This window comes from Nanorana parkeri, unplaced genomic scaffold (genome assembly GCF_000935625.1).
Source record: "Nanorana parkeri isolate BGI_ZX_2015 unplaced genomic scaffold, ASM93562v1 scaffold280, whole genome shotgun sequence".
NCBI classification, from domain to species: Eukaryota; Metazoa; Chordata; class Amphibia; order Anura; family Dicroglossidae; genus Nanorana; species Nanorana parkeri.
The window spans coordinates 92,300-114,055 of record NW_017306548.1 but is presented as its reverse complement, the minus strand read 5'-3'; the positions used below and the strand labels follow the sequence as shown (position 1 = coordinate 114,055).

General features: G+C 46.1%; 2 protein-coding genes across 3 annotated transcripts in view; one reads left to right on the top strand and one right to left on the bottom strand.

Moving 5' to 3' along the window:
* Positions 1-683: 683 nt before the first annotated feature.
* On the bottom strand, positions 684-6,214 carry TRAPPC2L (trafficking protein particle complex 2 like). The gene is made up of 5 exons (XM_018557337.1): positions 6,130-6,214; positions 4,755-4,927; positions 3,652-3,739; positions 3,488-3,567; positions 684-796 (listed from the first exon to the last, which is right to left on the bottom strand). Exons 1-5 carry the CDS (start codon positions 6,160-6,162, stop codon positions 751-753), a joined length of 420 nt encoding a protein of 139 aa, XP_018412839.1. The 5' UTR covers positions 6,163-6,214; the 3' UTR covers positions 684-750.
* Positions 6,215-14,996: 8,782 nt separating this feature from the next.
* GALNS (galactosamine (N-acetyl)-6-sulfatase) overlaps positions 14,997-21,756 on the top strand; it is a 48,106-nt gene continuing 41,346 nt past the window's right edge. For both annotated transcript variants that reach the window (XM_018557323.1, XM_018557322.1), the window contains exons 1-6: positions 14,997-15,124; positions 16,666-16,789; positions 18,280-18,354; positions 19,707-19,809; positions 19,897-20,040; positions 21,330-21,396. In XM_018557323.1, the coding sequence (XP_018412825.1) occupies positions 15,026-15,124; positions 16,666-16,789; positions 18,280-18,354; positions 19,707-19,809; positions 19,897-20,040; positions 21,330-21,396 (612 nt within the window). In that variant the 5' untranslated portion in view covers positions 14,997-15,025. The remainder of the gene's footprint in view (positions 15,125-16,665; positions 16,790-18,279; positions 18,355-19,706; positions 19,810-19,896; positions 20,041-21,329; positions 21,397-21,756) is intronic.

Here is a 21,756-nt window from a genome sequence, read left to right as displayed (position 1 = left end):
CTCGGAAGTGGGGTAGTCTTATATGACAAGTATAGCCCAAAACCTATGTTTTAAGTGGAAAATGAGGCAGTCGTCTTATACACCCAGTCGCCTTATACGCCGGCAAATACGGTAATAAGTATTTTTCCTTCACAAATGCCTTTCCTTTTTTGCTATTGTATACCAAGCCCAGCTTGGTAGATCATTGCTGCCCATTTCAGCAGATTTATCTCTACCCCCTAATTTCAATGTAGGCCAAAGCTTCTCATTTTGGATAGAGTAGGGAATGGTTTGCATCTAAGCCAGGCTTTTTGTTTGCAATCTGTTTTCCATTAGATAGTTCTCCTTGGCTTCCTGTCCCACAAAAATAAAACCGGGCATCTCCAAGTGAGGGAAATGCCTTCTTAAAATGTCACTGGAAAAGGTTTCCCATTGGAAGATTTCCCTTCTGTTCCGGTTCAAGATGTTGGATTATCCCTCGTGACGATGGTCACCAGGACAAATACAGTAAGTTTTCCCTAATGGGGAGAGACGGCAGTAAGACCTCACAGGGGTCCTAACCTCTGACCACTCTGTTCAAAACGTAATAAAAAGCTTTAGATACCCTTCGGAGCAGAAACTGATAGATGGTGATATTATTAATGGTCTTTTAATTTTACACAGTTTATGTACAGTCTCCCTGATCCACACTTCACACTAGAGTATACATATATATACACACACACATGCACACAGCCCCAAACCCCTATATACAAGATCTTCACAAGTAGTTCAGCATGCGGGCACCATCATGGAGGAGACTGTGTTGTCAAAAGCCCTAAAACAAAAAAAACACGAGTAGTGAATTATTAACAGACATCTAAAACCAAATGTCTTACATATGTTAAAAAACAAAACAAAACCCGGAGGAAGACTGACTTATCTTCTCAATGTGAGATGGAGGATCTGACCGCTTGCAATTCACAATACAGAGGATCAGTTTAAGAAACCCCGGTTCTACTGTCGTGAATTTGCCTTCAATTCACCCAGATTCCTTAGGGCCTTGGTTCTCAACTGGTGGGTCGCCGCGTGCCTTCCACTTTTCTACAGTAGGTGAGAGGCTTCTCCGCCTCCCCCAAGTGCAGCGCTGTCAGTTCTCGCCGAGTGTCAGCTTAAGGTTGGGTAGGCTGGAGCTATGGCCGCGAAGGAGCTCCATCCATATGTGCATTGCTTACAACTTCCTCGCATGTCCTGTAGAGGTGCCTGGACCGGAGTGACATCACTTTCTGGCTCCCAGCACCTCTATAGGGTGTGCAAGGGAGCTGTACAAGCAATGCACATATGGATGGAGCTCTATCACAGCACAGCAGCCCACACCGGACCGCAGGCTGGGGATCCACTCCAGTTCTCGTAAGGTAGGGAGAGTGGGTGTATATGTGTGAGAGAGATTGTGTGTCTTTCAGTGTTTTTGAGGGCCCGTTCACACTAGAACAGTGCGTTAATCGAACAGTCCTGTGCGATCAACACCCTGTACCATGCAATCGCACCTACTACGCGTTCAGGTGCGGTAGGTGCATTGAGTTGCCAATCATTTGAATGGCACCCCAAACGCACCTCCCGCCTGCAATGTCATGCATTCCATTGCAGTATGACTTGAGTTGCAACTTAATGACTAAAGACAAATGTGGGTCCTGAGGTTACACAGGTTGAGAACCACTGCCTTAGGGCACAATGTCGCCCTGATGAAGAGACACTGTGTGGCCCCGAAACGTTGGATATACTGATATATGTGACGCTGCATCATAATAAATTAATACAAGGATTTGATGAACAGCCTTCTGAGTGCTGGTCTCTCTACTGTTCTTACAGCTTCTTTAGTGCACTCGGGTCATGGTGCTGCGTCCTCTCTCTTTATCCTCCCTAGACCCGTTTCTTCTTTCTCTTTCTTCTCATTATATGTTTTATATTTTTCGATGGCCATCTCTGTATTCATGATCAGTATTTCCCTTCTCTATGTTTTATACTTGAAAATGTTAAATAATTAAAAGAAAAAAAAAATAGAAGAGTCCCCCACTGTTCTTGGGCTCTATGGACCTAGATGGGTGCTGAGTGGTCACAGAACATCTGTCACTGTTCCTGTTTAGAATCATCAGCTGCCATTGCTGACTAGTTTTTAATGGGGACTTTGTAGTCTGAAGCATCTGAGCTATACAGTAACCTCCCAACCTAAATCACTAAAATATTGAGCTTCTGGCTGTTTTGCCAAGGTGCTGGTGATGGCCACTCAGACTTTCTGTAGGACTTGGGAAAGCTGAGGATCTTATATCTCACAACTGTAAATAGCAGATCATTCTCGTGGAATTTGGTATCCCCTAGGAGCGCATTCCGGTGGGATTTGGGATCCCGTCGGAGCGCATTCTGGAGGGATTTGGGATCCCGTCGGAGGGCATTCTGGTGGGATTTGGGATCCCGTCGGAGGGCATTCTGGTGGGATTTGGGATCCCGTCGGAGGGCATTCTGGAGGGATTTGGGATCCCGTCGGAGCGCGTTCTGGTGGGATTTGGGATCCCGTCGGAGCGCATTCTGGAGGGATTTGGGATCCCGTCGGAGGGCATTCTGGTAGGATTTGGGATCCCGTCGGAGCGCATTCTGGTGGGATTTGGGATCCCGTAGGAGTGTTATCGTGAGCTTTGGGATCCCGTAGGAGCGCATTCTCGTGAGCTTTGGGCTCCTCAGGTTTTCCGTGTCTCCAAAGAGTTGAATCCAGAGTCAACAAGGCAAATCGCATTTTCAATAAAAATTTTAGACCAACATAGACTGTTTTCTGGACCGGGAGGAATTCGACAATGTCCTGACTGACACCCTAAAGGTGCCCATACACCTTACGATTATCGGACGAAACTTTTCGTCCGATGATCGAATAGTCGTACGATTTTCGTACGGCAGCCCCATCCTGCCCCGATGATCGCAGGTTAATTTAGCCGTAATTAACGAAAAGCACCTGGACGAAATGCGGTAATTGATTTGTCGTATTTTCGTTCGCACATGCGCAGTGTAGATCGTACGACTTTTGACGGACGGAAACGCCAGCAACCTTACGACAATCGTACGATCTAGCAAAGTTTTCAAACATGCTTGACCGTCAAAAGTCGTACGATTGTACAGTAATGTCGGTTCGGGCACTCTATTCACACGTACGATTGTCGTTCGAAAATTTGATCTCATACGATTATCGTATGATAATCGTAAGGTGTATGGGCACCTTTAGGGTCTAATTTATAAATGCACACTGGGTGAATGCCGTTCACACAGCACTAGCCCCACTAGATGGTGCTGAGTAGTATCGAAATTTCTAGATCTATAGAGAAGGTAGAATAACCATTTTAGCATACCATTTTAATGATCAAGTTGTCATTGAAGATTGAAGCTAAAATCTTATTGGTGGTCGTGGGGCTACACAGACAGCTGTCATTTCATATTTTGATAAATGCAGGTCATGTTCTCTCAAATGGTAAGAAAAAAAACTCACCGTGACTGAATGGGGTCTCCGGGGTTATAAAAGGGGTTGCACATGACATCTGTATAGGAGTTATGAAGCTTGCGGAACATCTGAAACAAGAGTTCAGTCCATTTATGGTCAGCTGCCTCTGTCATCTACGAGCTCCAGCCTGCTTTACACCTCCCTATACTTACACTGCGGATTTCATTGTCCCGGAGAGCCGTGTTAGAGGAATCTACCACCATGACAAATTTCACTTTGGAGTTGGTGACGTAGCCATATCTGAGGAAAGCTGAGGGATCAAACAGTTTTGGGAAGGAAGCCATTACAGCCTTCATCTAGGAATCCCTGCAGTGCACAGTGGAAAGTATTCCTCTTATTACCCACTGGTGACACAGTCCATGAGTTTCCATCATGACACCCACCTCTTGTCTTCCATCATCACTACAGGAGAGCTCTTCATGGTACTAGAGGGACAAAACATGAAGCAAAAGGTGACCAGAGCTCATCCTATCAGCTGACTCCAACAGCTCCTAGTTTAGTAGCTATTAGCAGATTTTAGTTATAAGTGGAGCCTGACAGGTTACTTCAGCCCGGGATACCCCAGCAGTGAGATATTCCCCGCCTCATGCCTATCCACCTTTATGTGTTCCAGCTGCACCTATTCAATTGTGTCCATTAAATAAATACAAATATGCCACAAGGGAGGGACGTGCGGTCAGGGGGGCAGAGCCTCACCTAGTATTTAGGTGGCCATACACTTTACAACCATCGCAAGACCTTAGTCTTGCGATGGTTGTAAAGTACTTTAAAAAAACGTACGATCTGCCCATCTTGGACAGGCAGATCGTACTATCGATCATCGCAAGCCCGCCCCCCTAAGGGGCGGGCTTACGATGACTGTAATGAGGGGCGGGCTTACGATGACTGCAAACGGGCAAAATGGCTGGAGAGGCTGAGCCAGCTGTCAATTAAGCGAACAAGGTTGATCTGGACAATATTGTCAGGATCCATCTTGACTGCAGTTCAGCTGATGTCAGGCATAAACCCGCTATCTGCTGATTTTGGGTCACCCGACTACAAATGTACTCCAGTGACTTCAAAGAGAAGTAAAGTCAATACACAGATTTGGCTTTACTTCTCTGGTAAATACTCGATGTTCTCGTCTTTGCGGTGGACTCAAGGCTACAAGAAGACTCCGCATCTGCAGCCTGGAGCCACATCAATACATCATTGCCTACTCCGACATATATTCAGCCATGCCGTGTTCTGGAAATGAGTCACAACTGAAGGATACACTTTGTAGTCCTCCGTAGGATACAACAGCCCCAGGTAAAGTTCTCTTTGATCCACCAGAGCTTTCCCCATAGCCGAGATTTTCTCATCCACCACATCCAGGGAGGTGTGGACTGTGTAATGGAACTTTAACTGGTCCTCCGTGGGGATGCTGCGAATGTATAATGGATAGTTCTGGAAGAGTAAAAAAATTCAATTTAAAACTCTGCGCACGCTAATAACTTTCTGAGAATTGAAACGGGATAATAAGACTTTGCCTTTGGATATACTTTCACATTGACAGTAAAATGGAGTGGAGGAGATTAAACACAACAGTGTTAAGATTCGAGAGGAATGCAATTGCTCTGCAGGGAGGGTCTATGTCAGGGATAGCCAAACTCTGGCCCCCATATGAGGTGAAACTACAAATCACACCATCCCTCTTGCCTGTGGGAGGCATGCCTGTGGAGGGGGGGTCTCTGCAAGACATTATATTCAGAACAATTGTTTTCCAATCCAAACTTTATGGGCTCTCAAGTTTACAGGCTCCCACAAAACATTTATACTACACCATTCATCAGTTCTCTTGCCAAGCTATCAGTTCCTATATTTATTCTTCTTTAATGAAAATTAAATACTTAGACGGCACCTAGGCAAGAGCTCATATTTGTCTTATTATAGTACATAGTAATGCAGCTCCATATCCATTAATACACCATTGAATGGGATCCATCTGGATGCCTGATTGACAGCTGGCTCTGCTTCTCTAGAGCCAGCTGTGCCCGCCCGCTCCCCTCTCCTTCCCTTGGGGGGAGAGAGAGAGAGGAGGGGGGAGAGAGAGAGAGGAGGGTGGCTACTTCCCCTTTAATACTGCGTGCCACAAGCTATGTGCACCGACTCATTCTGAATGGCACCCCAATGCTCCTCTCCGACAGAGGTGGGCTGCCAGAAAAGGTGCGGCTGTCTTTTTTGGACCACTGAGGTGTGTTGCCGGCCCATTCATTTGGGAACTATAGCAGTGTGTAGGGAGACCTGGGGGCAGCCAAGTAGCGTAGGCCTGCTTGACTCATGGGGGCTGCTGTAGGCAGAAGATGCACCAGCTACCTATATATTCTGACCTTTAGTATCTAAGCAGGTAAACTCCCCCTCCTAGGCATCCTTCCCCCAGACATGGGGCAGGTTAATCCTCCTTCCACCTAGGAATCCTCCCCAGAGCAGCAGCTGCACATGAACTACAAGTCCAAAGCAACACTGACACCAAGAAGCTGAGTATATGTCCTCTCCGGGGCTGACCTATACCGAGGCCCCGCCCCTCCCTGATACCACAACAGTGAAAAGGTATCATGGAGGAGAGTCCAGTCGGTTCTGCTGCCCATAAGCCTCATCCTCATTCTCACCTCCTTAGCAATGACAGCTACACACACCGCCATCTTGGTCCTCTAAAGGCGTGACGTGCACTACGGATCACGTGACCGCCTGGCGTAGGCGACGCGAGAAAGAAGACAGCGTAGTCATGTGACCAGTGTAGCAACAAAATAGGCTCCCAATGAAATCCCGAGTTCCCTGGATGTACTGCGCATGCGCGGGTTCAATTTCGCACATTTGAACGATTGCGGCAGGGAGTTTACCGTGCTAACTTTACCGCTCGTTATTCACACAGATGTAATTATACAGGGAGACAAAAGGGATGTTTAAACGCATTTAAAAGCCTGTGTGTGTGTTTAAGCTTAAATACTGTGTTCATTGCGGTGAGATGTATAGAGGGAGGAGCTGCCTGTCATACAGATAAAATAAACAGCAATTGTACGGTTACCTAGAGCAACCTGTGTAGTTAACCATAGCAACCAATGAACTGATTTGCCATGACATAGGAACGCTCTCAATGCTAGTGGTCAAGAGATCACACTCGGGGAATGAAAACACAATAAAATAAATGAATAACATTGTAAAGTGCTGCGCAGACTGTTGGCGCTATATAGATTATGTATAATAATAATAAAGTTTATTGGGCTTGGAAAGGCTGTGTTTATTTAATAAAAGGGTTACCTAATATAATGGGGGTTATCTAGCCAGGGCTGGATTTACCATTAGGCAGAGTAGGCACAAGCCTACAGGTGCCCTCAATAGAGGAGCTCAGTGCAGGTACCTACTCTGCCTAATTCCCGGTGTTGTGTCAAGATACAATTCCGGAAATAGCAAAGAGGGTGCATTCTGCACACAAAGCACCCTCTTGCTCCAAGACCAACAGTGCCTACAGGGATCACTGGCTTCCTCAAGCGCAGGGTAAGGACTAGGGTTGCCACCTTTTCTTTCAGCGAAACCCGAACACTCTAGCGATGCATAGAGATTTTTTGGGGGAGAATGAGTTGCGGCTTATTCATATGTAAATAGCGCTACCCATTCATATGTAAATATCACAGTCAATACTATTTTCAGTGGGGGGCCAGTAGCCCCTATATTAATTTTGGTTGCCACTATCTGCCTGACATCATGTGTCCAGGTCTCAGCTGCCATGAAACCCGGACACAGCATTCAAAACCCGGACTGTCCGGGTGAATCCCGTACAGGTGGCAACCCTAGTAAGGACCCCGACGATGCATAACGCTGCCCTGTAAAATGTCTGTCTGATGTGGACAGTTTAGTTCTGCCCAGGCCAGAATCAGATGCGCTTCGGCTGCATCCCTGTTGGGTGACCTTGCAGGTCTAGTGCTGAACAGCCATCTGAATCGCCTTGAGCTCCAGAATGTTAATCAGGAGCTGAGCTTCTTCTGATGACGACATCTCCTGTATTGACAGTACGTAGGACTACGTCAGGGCAAGCCGGATCGAGTGCTTAGGGTAATCCAGAGATTGAGCCCGCTGGTCCAAAGCCATCAGAGTGCTGAGATGCAATGGTCTGGAGTGGAACAGAGTTTATGGAACTGCCTCAAAGGAGGCCATCCTCAGACCCAAAACCCTCATGTTATAGCAGCTTCTGAAACATGGGAGCTGCATCCGAGCAGAGAGATTGGAGTTTGTTGTGGGAAGAAAGGCCCCTGGACAAAGCCGGTGTGCACTACTAGACTAGACTCTGGTTTCCAGAGATTTGGGATTCAGCTGAATCTGTATTATCTGCGCGGTACGATGGACACTGGCTGACAGACCCGCAACCAAGCGTTCCCTCAGAAGAAGGTCGTCCAGGTATCCCACTACTGGGATGCCATGAGAGCCAAGCAGAACAAGAAAAGGGGCTGTCACCTTGGTGAACACCCAACGTGCAGTGGACAGGCCAAAGGGAAGGGCAACAAATTGGTAATGTTGCATGCTCACAGTAAAATGCAGGTTCTACAACAGGGACAGCCATCTTTTTTAGGAACAACTCCTCAATAGAATATTGCTGGGCAAACCATTTGGGAGTGGTGAATATCTTTTTACGATTGACCAGTCACCTTAAAAGACAAGCTGTAAAAGGATGTGTACAATGAAGGTTTTAGCAGGCCAAGGCATTTACAGAAAGCCCAGGCTATAATCTACAATATTCCCATATACATATGGGAAGAAATGGTCAGTTCAGGGGCAAATTCTCCCCATTATGATCAATGAAAGAGGGAAGGACCAGGCAAGGGCTGATCCCCATGCCGTCTTCCTATCCCAGTGCTGTAAGGGAGCAGGGCTTCTTGGTATGGGGAGCATGCCTCCCCAATGCACTAGTCCAGTGGTGGCGAACCTTGGCACTCCAGCTGTTTTGGAACTACAAGTCCCATGAGGCATTGCATGGCTCTGACAGCCACAGGCATAACACCCAGAGGCAGATGCATGTTGGGATTTGTAGTTTTGGCACAGCTGGAGTGCCAAGGTTCGCCATCACTGCACTAGTCCATCCTGAGGAAGCTCCAGTGTTGGCGCTCACCTGGGTGAATGACGTCCCTTTTCTTCCAACACATGACAGTGTTTGGGCCTGGTGATTGGGCGCTCAGGCCCAAACATTGTTACATGGGAAAGGGCTGCATGCTATTCCATACCTATGCAAGGTATACTATACTCTCCTTAAATACCCCCTATACTCACCTTACCAGTGATCCCTCAATTCTCCTTCCTCCTCTCTCACAGCAGCCACTGAAATGACTAGTGCCATCAACCTAGGGGATTGGTATTGTCACCCCCCCCCCCCCCCAAGTTATGTGACAATACTCGTGCCTAGATACTGGGTGATAGACCCAAGCTGTGGTAAAGGGAAGGAGGGGGGTTGGAAGGATTTCAAAATAATTGTAACTGCACCAAAGTTGTCTCCTGAACACTCAAGCAACCAATCTCTCTGCCACTCTGGGAGTATTGGGTGTTACCATGTACCCTTTGCATTTTTCTACCTTGTCTTGTTACATTCTTCCTCCAAAATATATAATACATTTGGAGAACGGAGGCCCTCACTCCAGCCACGGCAGTTGAACTCAGATCGCAAAGATTGCCCAAATGGAATCCACAAGAGGTATAAAAAAAGGTTGTTGAGATGTCCAGTGGTTTAACTCCCCAGCTTCTACAAGCTACTGGAATATCAGTTATGGCTAGGCCGACTCTTTAAAACACTGTCACATGAAGAATTAAAAACCAAAAACGATTGGTGTAAATCCACATGTGCTTTTTTTTCACCTTTACATTTCTGTAACACTTTGAAAATACCAAATGCAAACTCATTTAGATGTTGGATGAAAGGTCTAGTGTAGAATAACATTTCTGGTAGTTTAATAGAACATTCTTTTATAGAGGTCAAAACATCAGACCAAAAATAAGGACAACTGAGGAGGAAAGAGGGACAGGGTGGTCTGGCCCAACAAGGTCCTGGAATTGCGCAATATAAAAAGCTAGGGTCTTGATGTGTGCATTCTGTGTTTATGCCTTTGCCTTTCATACTGAAAGCCTGGTTCGAGGGTGTCAGTCATAGATGTAGGCATCCAGTCTATTCTGAGTGAGACAGATGGGTGCATGTATGCTGCTCTACACACAGTCAGGGACATATGACACACCACCAGGCCTGGGGTCTCGCAGGTCGCAGCAGAATCAGGAATGTGACCTCGGTGTCTTGCCGCACAGCTGCTCCCCACACCGGATGCTTCAGCACAATACCAAAGGGGCAATTAGAGTAAATGAAGCAAGTGCACAGCACACCTGTGCTCCGGGCCCCTGAGGACTGTACAGCCAAGCCGAGAGAGGGAGCATCAGTCGGAAAAAATCTCTAAACACCCATCTGTGAACATAGCACCATCTCCGACACATTTCTCCCCCCTCGAAACTGTCATTGGAACGCCTCCCATCTATTAGTAGCAGCAGAGGGGTTAATTCATATTTGCACCTGGGCCTGATAATACAGCAGCACCAGGCTAAAGAGCTGCACTTTATTAACCCTCTGCACTCTGGAGAAATGTTTTGTCGGGAATAGAATATGGTGATACAGATGTGTGTTTTTCCCTTCTGTGGGACCCCACTTTTCCAGTAGGGATTAGTAGATGAGGAGGGACATATTTCATAGGGTGCTAAAAATGACACACTCACACCTACTGCCAGCTCGAGTCTTTATCTGAAGTTTGGTAGAATCGGCCTGCCACCGTCTTGCTGTGAGTGATCTGAGGACCTCTGTGTGTTATTTCTGTACTTCCAAAAAGCGCCCTTTGCAAGGAGCCAATGGAAGCCATTGCTGTGCACAGTATGGGGGTTCATGTGCTATAGCAGTGAGGATGCCACTGCGTATACAATTACAATTCCAGTCCTAAAGTAGAGTTTATACCCAATCATATATAGATCCATGTGGTCATAGTATTTTCAGAGTCCCTTTAAGTCCTTATCCTGATGTATTGTTGCCCCCGAAACGCATTGGATGTTTTTGCTTGATTGAATTATAAATAATTGAGGGCACCTTTGAACTCCTTTACCTTTTGGTTTGTTGCCTGTTATTTGTATACATTGAATAGCAGTGAGGATGTAATTCCTGCATGTAAGCCCAATGATGTATAGATCTTCTGATATGAGATATGTTTTGTGGACATAAAACAGTGTTTATAAGTAAACCTGTCACGTCTGGGAGGTAGTAACCCTGACAAAAACCTTAAAGGAGAACTCCAGCAAATGTAAAATGTAATTATTAGCCCCAGTGCAAGGGTTCATTTTTACAGTGCAAGGGGTGGGTGGTTGCCAGAGCTCCAACTTCAATGAAATGCCCAGATTTGGGCACTCGGTAAGATAAGCATTATGAGACAGGGTGCCTCTTGGTGCCAGATTTAAAGACGAAATGAACCCTTCCTGTCGGCTTCCCCCCACACTATAAGGGTTAAGTGCCTGTTTTGGTCCAGGAGCTAAAATAAAGAAAATATACTCACCTAATCCTTGGTCCTGCTTGGCTGCTAGATCGCTTCCTACAGCCTCTTCTTCCCCGGGCTCCGGCGATCTAAGGACCGATGACGTCATCCCGTCTAGTGCAGTGGCACTGAGGGACATCGCGCCACCAGAGCGAGGGGGAGAGAGGTGAGAGTTGACCGCCACAAGACTGAGGATCAGCTGAATGTGTTTTCTTTATGTTAGCTCCTAGACCAAAATAAGCACTTAACCTTTGCAGTGTGGGTGTAGCCCAAGGGTTAAATTATTTTTTTAATCTGGCACCAAGAGGCACCCTGTCTCATAATGCTTATCTTACGGAGTGCCCAAATCTGGGCATTTAATTGAGGTTGGAGCTCTGGCGCCCTCTTACACCTCCCCCTAATTCTGTTTTTATGCCTTTCTAGCCAATAGAGAGGTGTATGTTATAGGGGAGATATGCCAGGAAATTGGTATTTGTGTCCTGTATTTAGCAATTTTTCATAGTACAGGATTTGTATCTTTGACAGAACTCTGATGTAACTGCAAAACACAGTGTTTGAAAAACGGAGATTCAGTGGAATCAATAAATACAGCCAATTCACACTTAACGCCACCTTCAATGGTGATGGTCAGATTTATTTGCAGCCCAGCGCCTGACACCAGGGCCGGATTTTCCACAAGGCCAACCGAGGCCCGACCTTGGGGCAGCAGGGCGTGGAGGGGCAGCAGGGGTGCAGGGGTGTGGAATTCCTATCTCCCGACACACGTGACATGCAGTTCCGGGCACCGGACGGGTAGTTGTTTTCTACATTTAGCCCTGCTTTGGGCAAGCAGAGCTGAATGTACAGCGGGGAAGCCACCGCTTGTTTTGTACAAGTGATCTGGGTGATGTTGCCGAGAACACTTGTATGCAGCCTGCATACAGGGGGGCGCATTGGGGCTAGGGTTGACACCTGTCCAGGATTCACTCGGACAGTCCGGGTTGTGAATGCTGTGTCCAGGTTTCATGGCAGCAGAAACCCAGACACAAGATGTCAGGCAGTCAGGGGCAACTAGAATTAAGATAGGGGCTATGGTCCCCCCACTGAAAATAGTCTCAAATGTTATATTTACATGTGAATGGGCGGCACTATTTACATATAAATAAGCTACGATTCATTCTCCCCAAAATAATTCAGTGCGTTACTAGAGTGTTCGGATTTTGCTTGAAGAAAAGGTGGCAATCCTAATTGGAGCAGCAGAGAGAGTAAATCCGGCCCTGCCTGACACCTTTAAAAGCTGTGCGACTCTGCCCACATCCACTGCTAAACCTTCAAAGCCGAACTCAAGGCAGAAAAACTATGACTAAAATATATTCCTCAATAGACACAAAGGATATAAATCCACAAATATATTTGCAAACCTGGATATTACCTTTTAAAATCAGAAGTGACATCATCACTGTGCTGTATATAGCCTGTACAGAGAGCAGAGCTTTGGGAGGGACCCACCAGGACCCACCCACTACAGGCTGTCTGCAGAAAACTACAGGAGGGGGCAGAGACAAGACCAGTCACTGTGCACAAGGAGAAAGTGCAGCAGTGACCGGTCTTTATTACAGGAAGTTTCACTCTGGATTACTGCACAGATCTGGAAGAAGTACACAAAGCTCACCAAGATTCAGGCTCTTGTTTTTAGATATTTGCTCATCTCGTTGTTCAGCTTTAAGCTTGCCTATAGCAAAGCATTATGAGCTTGTAGGGTATCTGGGGGAATGATGCAGACCTGCTCATCTATGAAACTGTATTAATAGCCACATGCAGGAATAAATATTTAAGCCTCAATAAATGTTCGCTGGCACAGACACCATACTGTCATCATCATCATCTCAGCTCCTGGTGTGTTGTGTTGGTAGGTGGAAGGATTTCCTCTGTGGTCTGGCACTGGGAATTAATGAATCTCTAGGGCGTGCAAGCTCAGCCTATGTTTGACCTGGCTGTCATGGTGAGCGGCTGTGACTTCCCAGCTGTCACTGGAGCTGTATCACCTGGAGAGGAAAGTTCTACATAATGATGCCAAATGACATCACTTGTTATACAGGGCCCCATTCTGTCAGGTATTGCACCACTTCAACCAATCGGGTTCACGACTTCATATGGCGCCTATTCATTTTAGCGTGGACATATTCTGCTGCACTTTGCCGCCGAGCATATAGACCATGGAAAGGCAAACTTCAGCCCTCCAGTTATGCTGAAACAGCAAATCCCATCATGTCCCTGGCTCCAGGAGTCATGTCTGTGGCTGCCACTCTTTCGATGCCTCGTGGGACTTGTAGCTCCACAACAGTTGGAGGGCCCGGGTTTGGCCACCCCTGATAAAGATCATGGAAAGGCAAACTTCCGCCCTCCAGCTGTGGTGAAACAGCAAATCCCATCATGCTCCTGGTTTTGGGAGTCATGCCTGTGGTTGTCAGCCTTGCAATGCCTCATGGGACTTGTAGTTCAACAACAGCTGGAGGGCCACTGTTTTGTTACCCCTGATATAGACTATTCTGTGCCCCCAAGGAGCTTATAATCTACCATCCCTACTACCTTCCTATAGACACACACACACCTTTGGGTCTACTGTAGGGAAAGCCCATGGAAATGTGGGGAGATCATACAAACAATGTACACATAACCTCCAGAAAGTTTGTTTTCTGCAATGATGAAAGCATGAGGGGTACAACACATGTGCAAATATTCCCATGCTAAAGGGTGTCGCTCTTTCCCATGCTTAGAAAGTTGTGAGGCATCTGTGACTACATAGTCACTAGAAATGCATGAATAATGCAGAAATAAGGCCAAATTTGTTTCGTTTTGAATAGAGTAGGGGAGGGATAAAACACCTGTCAGCCCTCTGCAGTGTCCTTCTGATTAGGAAGATTTCCCTTCACTTCTTCTCCAACAACCACACCAGGAAGTAAGAGAAAATCCATCCAAAGTGAGGGAAATCCCTGGTGGTCAGCAGGGTCACCAGAACTAGTGTCCCCATGGCAGGAGCGGCTCGAGGCCGGGTGTAACCCGGAGCGGAGACCGGGTGACACCATTGCGCATGCGCAGTCATCTAATTGATGCTTGCCGGTGGCCATCTTGGTGATGGACGCCGGCAGAGAGAGGAGGGGACGTTGACTCAGCAGGATGAGGGATGCCGCTGGGTCCCCTCCTCTCTCCTGACACTGTTGTGCTCTCGGTCCATGACCGAGTGCCCGACTTTTTAGAGGGGGTGACACCAAAATAGCTGTCAGTTATTTTGGTGTCACCCCCCGCACCCCCCTTGTGACGCCACTGCCCCATAGGAAGATTTCCCATCTATTCCTGGTCTGGTGACAACCCAAAATTTGGGATTTCCTTTCACTTTCAGTAATAACGATCACCAGGGCAAATAGAGTGGATTTTTTTTCGTCATTGCAGTCAAACACGTTCATTGATTTGACCTCATTAACTATAAGAAAATCAAACAAACGTTCCAAAAACACATTATTTGGAATAAAATTCTATTGCTGTATGCCCAGGTTTACCATTTCAGGGGTCAGCATCGAAAATGACCGATATTGTAGTGCCATCTAGTGTCCCCTGGTGTAATTACACTAGTTATATTTTCCCACTTTTCACTCATTGCCCCCTGAACATCTGCAAATGGATTTTTAGAACTTCTTCACAAAAAAAGTTCTCCACTTTAGCCGAATTTCATACATAACGTTATCAGTGGATGAAATGTTGCAGTGCTGAAAAGGAAAAAAAAAAAGGTTAATATTTCCTGTCTTTATTCTTTCTTTGTAACAGAGCCGACTGCAATTTCCTGCAGCAGCCATGTTGGTCCTCTCACTGAAGTCGGTACTCCAGCAATCACGTGACCACGGTAGCTGTGACTTCTCATTGGTCTAGAAGTTGTTTCCTGGCTGTCAGCTGACCTAAAGACTTGTGATCTTTTGCCTGGCTGCCTGCTGTCATGTCATCTGTCTGGTACCTGAGTGTCCTGTGTCTTCTCACACCGGTTCTGGGAGAGAATGGGACCCGGCCCAATATCATCCTGCTGTTAATGGACGATGTAAGAACGATGGGAGGGCTGGGATGATGTATCGGGGTAAATTCCTTTGTGTGCACAGATCTTGCTATTCCTAGAAAGAAGCAAACATATGTATTTGTAATTGAATATTCCGTATTACCTGGAGCTTTTCTTTTAATCCCCCAGAATTGTAGGTTTACACTTGTGGGTCTGCATACCAGGAAGGTATAGGGGGAGGGTGTGTAAAAGTATTAGTGGGTCTGCATTTTTAATACTTTTTTCAATTTTTTATGCTTTGTGCATTTTTTGCTTCGGCCAATGACAAGTAATATCTCTTGTGACATCATTAGGCATTGTCATCCTTGGCACTTCCTCTGTCTGTTTGCCTCTGTAGTTGCGCTGCAATCTTCCCTCATGTCGCTCTAGTGATGTGTGCATAGGCTTGGTGCAAACCAAATTTGCCGTAACAAAACTGTCAGTGGCAAATCCCCTCCCGGCCCAATCAGCTGTGGCCGGGGCATTCCCCGCCCCTTTGTTACGGGTAGCTGCAGGGTCACAGCTCATTTGGGCCAGGAGGAGGATGTGCACATCCCCTCCTGGCCCAATCAGCTGTGGCCGGGGCATTCCCTGCTACTTTTTGGTATGGGTAGCTGCAAGGTCACAGCTGATTGGGCCAGGAGGAGGATGTGCCACTGATATGCTTTGGATGTGCCTTGGCAAATTTGGTTCACACGAAGCTCATGCACATCCCTAGTGGCCGCTCTGTAAATGTTTATGGCAGCAGCCGCAGTGTACAGACGGTGTGTGCTGCGATCCTTCTATCGGTGATGGCCCCCATCACATAACACATAGCTATAGCCTTGCTCTGACCAGGCAAGGAATGAGGACATGGGAGCGAGTACCTCCTGTGACGGAGCAGCCAGTCCGAACCCGCTGTATGTCACCAACACGTGTCTACACGCAGTTCCGACCCCACCGAGCCGTCACAAGGACAAGGCGATACATTTCTCAGCCTCACCCTCTCTTATGGAGAGCTTTAACCCATAAATACGAATGTCTGATCGGTATCTGTTTTATTCATATCCACAAGTGGCTTATTGCCAGCAAGGGCACAAGGGACTTTCTAATTAGTATTGGGGTGCCCAGACCTCATTACCCTCACAGCTCCCCAAAAAGAGAAAATGCCATTAAGTAAAATGCTTGGGGGGATTGAGGATGACAGTGAAAAATTCACATATTAGGTTTGCATTCATCACCCAAGAAGGTATGGGCGGGGTGGGGGTGGGGGGGTGTTGAAGTATTAGAATAAGCAGAAACTTAGCTGCCCGCTTTTGCAGATGATTGTGTTCTGCTCCAGTACTGGGAGGTGCTGTAAACCAGCCATCAGGTCATGTGATCTGTAGCAACTCTACACTGTGTGCAATGAGGTCAGCAGAGTTTTCTTTCATTTTGCATAAAGGCTCTAATGACATAATTGCCCTAGTGTGGCGTGGGGTCATGTGACTCCAAACCAGGTCACTCGTTCTAATATCACTGTCCCTCATTTTTTAAAGTAGGCTTATTAATATTTTTTTTTTGTACAGATGGGGTGGGGAGACCTGGGCGTGTTTGGTGAGCCCTCGAAAGAGACCCCCCATCTGGACCAGATGGCAGCGGAGGGGATGCTGTTTCCAGATTTTTACACGGCGAATCCTTTATGTTCCCCATGTGAGTATATGATGTGAATGAGAATTGCTTAACACATTCTACCACGTCTTTCTCTCAGTGCCCTGAACTTGTTTTGGAGATCTGGATCCCATTTTATTTATTTAAAGCTGAACTCCGGCATAAGTATATTATTTGTCCTCATACAAGAATCATGTGTACTCTTCCTTGGATCTTGGTGAGCTTTGTGTATTTCTTCAGATCTGTGCAGTAATCCAGTGTGAGACTTCCTGTAATAAAGCCCGCTCACTGCTGCTCTCTCTCCTTGTGCAGGGTGACTGGTCTTGTCTCTGCCCCCTCCTGTAGTTTCTTTGTTGGGATGGGCCTGTTGGGTCCCTCCCACAGCTCTGCTCTTTGTACAGGTTATATACAGCACAAAGATGATGCCATTACTGCAATACAAGTTAATAATTTGATTTACAAAGGCATTTAGTGCACACAAAGTGGCTTTTTAGGAATATATTTAATTGACATTTTTTATGCCCGGAGTTCAGCTTTAAAAATGATAATACTGTCCAGATAACATCAGTAATACTGTATTAGGTTCTTGCAATAACACTATAACATATACAACATCTGAGATATAAGCATGGTGACAGTATCCAGCCTTGCTTTTCAGATTACACTTTTTACGTGGATGCAAATGTGGCTGCCACCAATCTTTGCCTCAACACTTAATAAATATACATTATATTAGAATACAGATATCCAAGCCTATATGCAACTGCTGGATTCTTGAAAAGTTACCCTTTCCCCTTAACCTCCCCAATTTTAGGTTGTAAGCTCTTACGGTCAGGGCTCACCTAACCACATTGTCTTGAATTATATTATAACTGTACTGTCTCCCTTTATGCTGTAAAGCACTGCATAAGACTGTTGTATAAATCCTGTATAGTAATAATTAGGGATGCACCGATACTAGTATTGATATCGGTGCCGATACCGAGTATTTGGGGCGAGTACTCGTACTCGCCCACTGCTCCGATGCCTAGCCCGATACCGGAACTTCCGGTATCAGGAAGCTGGGCAGCGAGTCATTACACGCTGCCCGGCTTCAATGGTCGGGAAGCCGGCTCCATGTTTGCTTGTCACTTGGTGACGAGGGAGCATGGAGCCGGCCAATCACGAAGCCGGGCAGCGTGTAATGAAAAACTGGTATCGGCGCATCCCTAATAACTGGTATCGGCGCATCCCTAATAATAATAATAGAGTGCAAGTGCCCCTCAGTAGGTCACAGAATTGCCTATATTGCATTGTGGGCAGGAACGCTAACTTTACGCCAGCCATGTAATTAAAGTAAACCTGTCATGAGGGAAATATGGGGGGGCTGCCACTGCTGACCCTTTCTACAACTGCTAGTTGCTTGGCTCTAATGCTGACCCACTGGCCCCTGTGGCTCGAGTCAGTGGGGGATTCAGCTTAACAACATCAACCTATCATTGAAATCCATTTTGGGTAGAACAATCCTTTAAAGATATGTCTTTATTGTACAGCGAGAGCAGCTTTATTAACGGGACGTCTTCCGGTACGGAATGGTTTCTACACCACGAATGCCCATTCCAGAAACGGTAAGAGGAGTTTTGCCTTCAGTGCTTGTCATAGATTGTCTGATTGATGTGAAGAATTATACCTTCAGCTACAATATTAGTGTAAGTATAGTTTCAGTGAAACCCTACATGCCTACCCGCCGACCTACATCAACCTCCCTCCCCCCCAGCAGCATACTTACCTAAATGTTGCAGCCTTGGGCCGCTATGCTGTTTAAATCAATTAGGACAAATCTTGTTCCCACTGGCTGAGCTTGCTGGTCCCTCGTGGACGTCTGTGAAAATGCTTTCCAAGTCTCTACTGCCCCATAGAAGTCTGTTGGGTGCTAATGTGCATGCGTGGCTAATGAGAAGACAATTGGACCATCAGAATGTAAACATTGTGGTAGACCTTGGCCAAAAACTGAAGGTAAGTATTTATGGGGGGAGGGGGTGGATGGTGGTGTAAGGCAATAAGGAAATGTCAACTTAACACTAAACTTTGTAAGTCCCACATTTCCTTCTATTCCACATTCTGTCTGTAACAGTTTTGATTTTGTATTCTTCTTCATTGTTTTATCACTCCTTCATTTGCGCTATTGTTCTGGCCCCACCCACTTTTCCCAGTCTTACCAGCTGTCACACGTTATTTGTTGACAGATAGGAACAAAACTAATGTAAATACTATTTCTATTAAAACAAGTAGAACTGAAGACCAAACATTTTTTTTTAGTTTTGAATAGGGTAAGGGAGGGTTCTGCCCATTGTAAGACATTGTTTCGCCATCTGTGTCCCATTGGGGAGATTTTCCTACACTTCTTTTCTTGTAAACACAACAGGAAGTGAGAGGAAATCCCTCCAAAGTGAAGCAAATTCCTGTTGGTCACCAGAACTAGTGTCCCTTTTGGAAGATTTCCCATCTACTCCTATTCTGGTAAAAACCAGGGCTGGATTTCCCACAAGGCCAACCAAGGCCCGGCCTCGTGGCCCGGCCTCGTGGCAGCAGGGAGTAGAGGAGCAGCAGGGGTGTGGGTTTCCTATCACCCGATGTCCGGGACATGCAGTTTCGGGCGGGTAGTTGTTTTCTACATTTAGCCCTGCTTTGGGCAAGCAGAGCTAAATGTACAGTGGGGAAGCCACCACTTGTTATGTACAACCTGGCCTTGGGGCTGCAGAGAGAGTAAATCCGGCCCTGTGGACAACTCAAAATTTGGGATTTCAGTGATAACAGTCACCAGGACAAATAGAGAGGGTGAATCTTTTTAACGGGGACACTGACAGCAATAAACACTTGATGGGTGTTCTAATCCCTCTCCACTCTATCTATTTAGTTGCACTTGTGAAGTAGTGTTTGTAGAAAGTTATGAGTAATAAATATGGCTTCTCTTGAACAGCTTACACCCCTCAAGAGATAGTGGGTGGAATTGCAGACTCTGAAGTGCTGCTGCCTGAACTACTGAAGAAGGCCGGCTATGTCAACAAGATTGTCGGCAAATGGTGAGTAATCCACAGAAACTGGTCAACTGCTGCTGTGATCAGAACAAAGATCATTGTAAGCAGAACAATGTTGGTCTTCTCTTACAGGCACTTGGGACACAGGCCCAAATTTCACCCATTGAGACACGGGTTTGATGAGTGGTTTGGGTCACCTAACTGTCATTTTGGACCGTATAACAACAAAGAGCGTCCTAATATACCGGTGTATCGGGACTGGGACATGATTGGAAGGCAAGTGTTACACTTATGATTATGATGAGCAAATCTTTATTACTATCAGGTCTATTCACTAAAGGGTGAAGAGTTTGGAGAAGGCAGGAGAAGTGAACAATCTAGGACAAAATAGCCGATTTGGAAAAATTCTCCAATTCAGCTCACATTCCAGTTCAGCTATGTTGTCCTAGATTGTTCCCTTCTCCTGCCTTCTCCAAACGCTTCACCCTTTTGTGAATAGACCCCACATATTACACAGTTAGGTCGCAGTCAGAAAATTAGGGGTCACATATTACAAACAAAACTTGCATAAAAAAGAACAAAGGGGAAGAGAGCAGGCCTACATTTTGAAGGCCGGATCCACTGCTATTTCAGTTTTGGGTAGACACCAGTGAGTTGCATAACCTGTCGAAGGAGCATTACCCTGCAGTAGCTTGTTTGTATACCTCTCAAAAAATAAATATGAGAAGATCTGGCTCCCAGTTAGCATTCCAATTTATCCCAAAGGGGTTAGTTTGGGTTGGGGTGAAGGCTTTCCGCAGGGTTCTGTAGGGTTGATGTCAGGGCTCTGTACAGGTCAGTCAAGTTCTTCTATGGCAGGGGTGCCAATAGGTTTATCGCAAAGCTAATGCTGGTAAATCACAATCGCAAGTCGAGATGGGGAGAGAGAGGGGAGAGACTGACACAGTTTGGCCATTACAGGTAATAGTCCCATAGTTTACCTCTCATCTGATAAGAGTTCTAGGTCTGACTAAGGACCCGTTCACACAAGTATAGTGCATTCATCGCACACTCCCGTGGAATGAACGTACTGTACCGCGCAATGGCACCTACCCTGTGTTCTGGTGCGGGAGGTGTGTTGCGGTGCCATTCGTTGATAGATCTCATTGAGCTGGTCATTTGAAAAGTAGATGTTAACACAAAAAAGTTGTGGGCACCCCTGCTCTATACGGTACTCATCAAACCATGTCTTTTATGGAGCTGGCACTCCTTGTTCTGCCCCATGTGAACTCCCACAGACTCCCAGCAATCAGGTGAGTCACTGAAAAGAGAAAAGTCTCAACAGGAGCCACTTGGAAGAGAAAGAAGGATACAATGAGATAATCTAAAGGAGGTAAAAGTCACAGAAGGAGATGTCCTATAGAAGGAAAAAGCCTAAAAGGAGAAAACTGAAGCCGCCACCACATCTATGGGCTGGGTTTGGGTTTAGAGACGTAACTTTTCTGAATCCATATAGTACATATTTGTAACTGGAAATCACAAGTAGCCTGCACTTTTTTTCAAGCATGATCCTTTTCTCTCTTCAGATATTATGAAGAAATAAAGATTAATCATAAGACTGGGGAATCAAATTTAACTCAGATATATCTGCAAGTAAGTGTCTGATTGGTTCCTGTCCTACAGCAAAAAACATTATTGATATTTTCAAATATAGCAAATGCAATCCAAAAATGATCCTAAAGGACCTGGCTGTCTTTTTTTCTAAAGTTTGAGGAGGTGCATATCACATGCTGCTGGGTTTACCTTGCTAGACCATTAATGTGTGACAGATTCAGATACATCAAAGCCCAATTGAACTGTCTTTATTACTGCAGTCAGGCTTCATATACAGTAGTAGATATGCTTCTCTTTTAGTTTTTTTAAATGGTAAGTGTGGCAGCAAGGGTTAAAATAGCCTGTGGTGGCAGCACGTAGGGGAGTCAGACCACAGCTCTCACACACAAAGCAGAGGCC

What these genes read in the sequence shown, in the direction of transcription:
- TRAPPC2L (XM_018557337.1), bottom strand. Translation starts at nt 6,162, where the DNA reads ATGGCGGTGTGTGTAGCTGTCATTGCTAAGGAG. An exon ending in CCTACGGAGGACTACAAAGT is followed by an intron (nt 3,740 to 4,754) that starts GTATCCTTCAGT and finishes AGCTTTCCTCAG; the next exon opens with ATATGGCTACGTCACCAACT. An exon ending in GGGACAATGAAATCCGCAGT is followed by an intron (nt 3,568 to 3,651) that starts GTAAGTATAGGG and finishes CTCTTGTTTCAG; the next exon opens with ATGTTCCGCAAGCTTCATAA.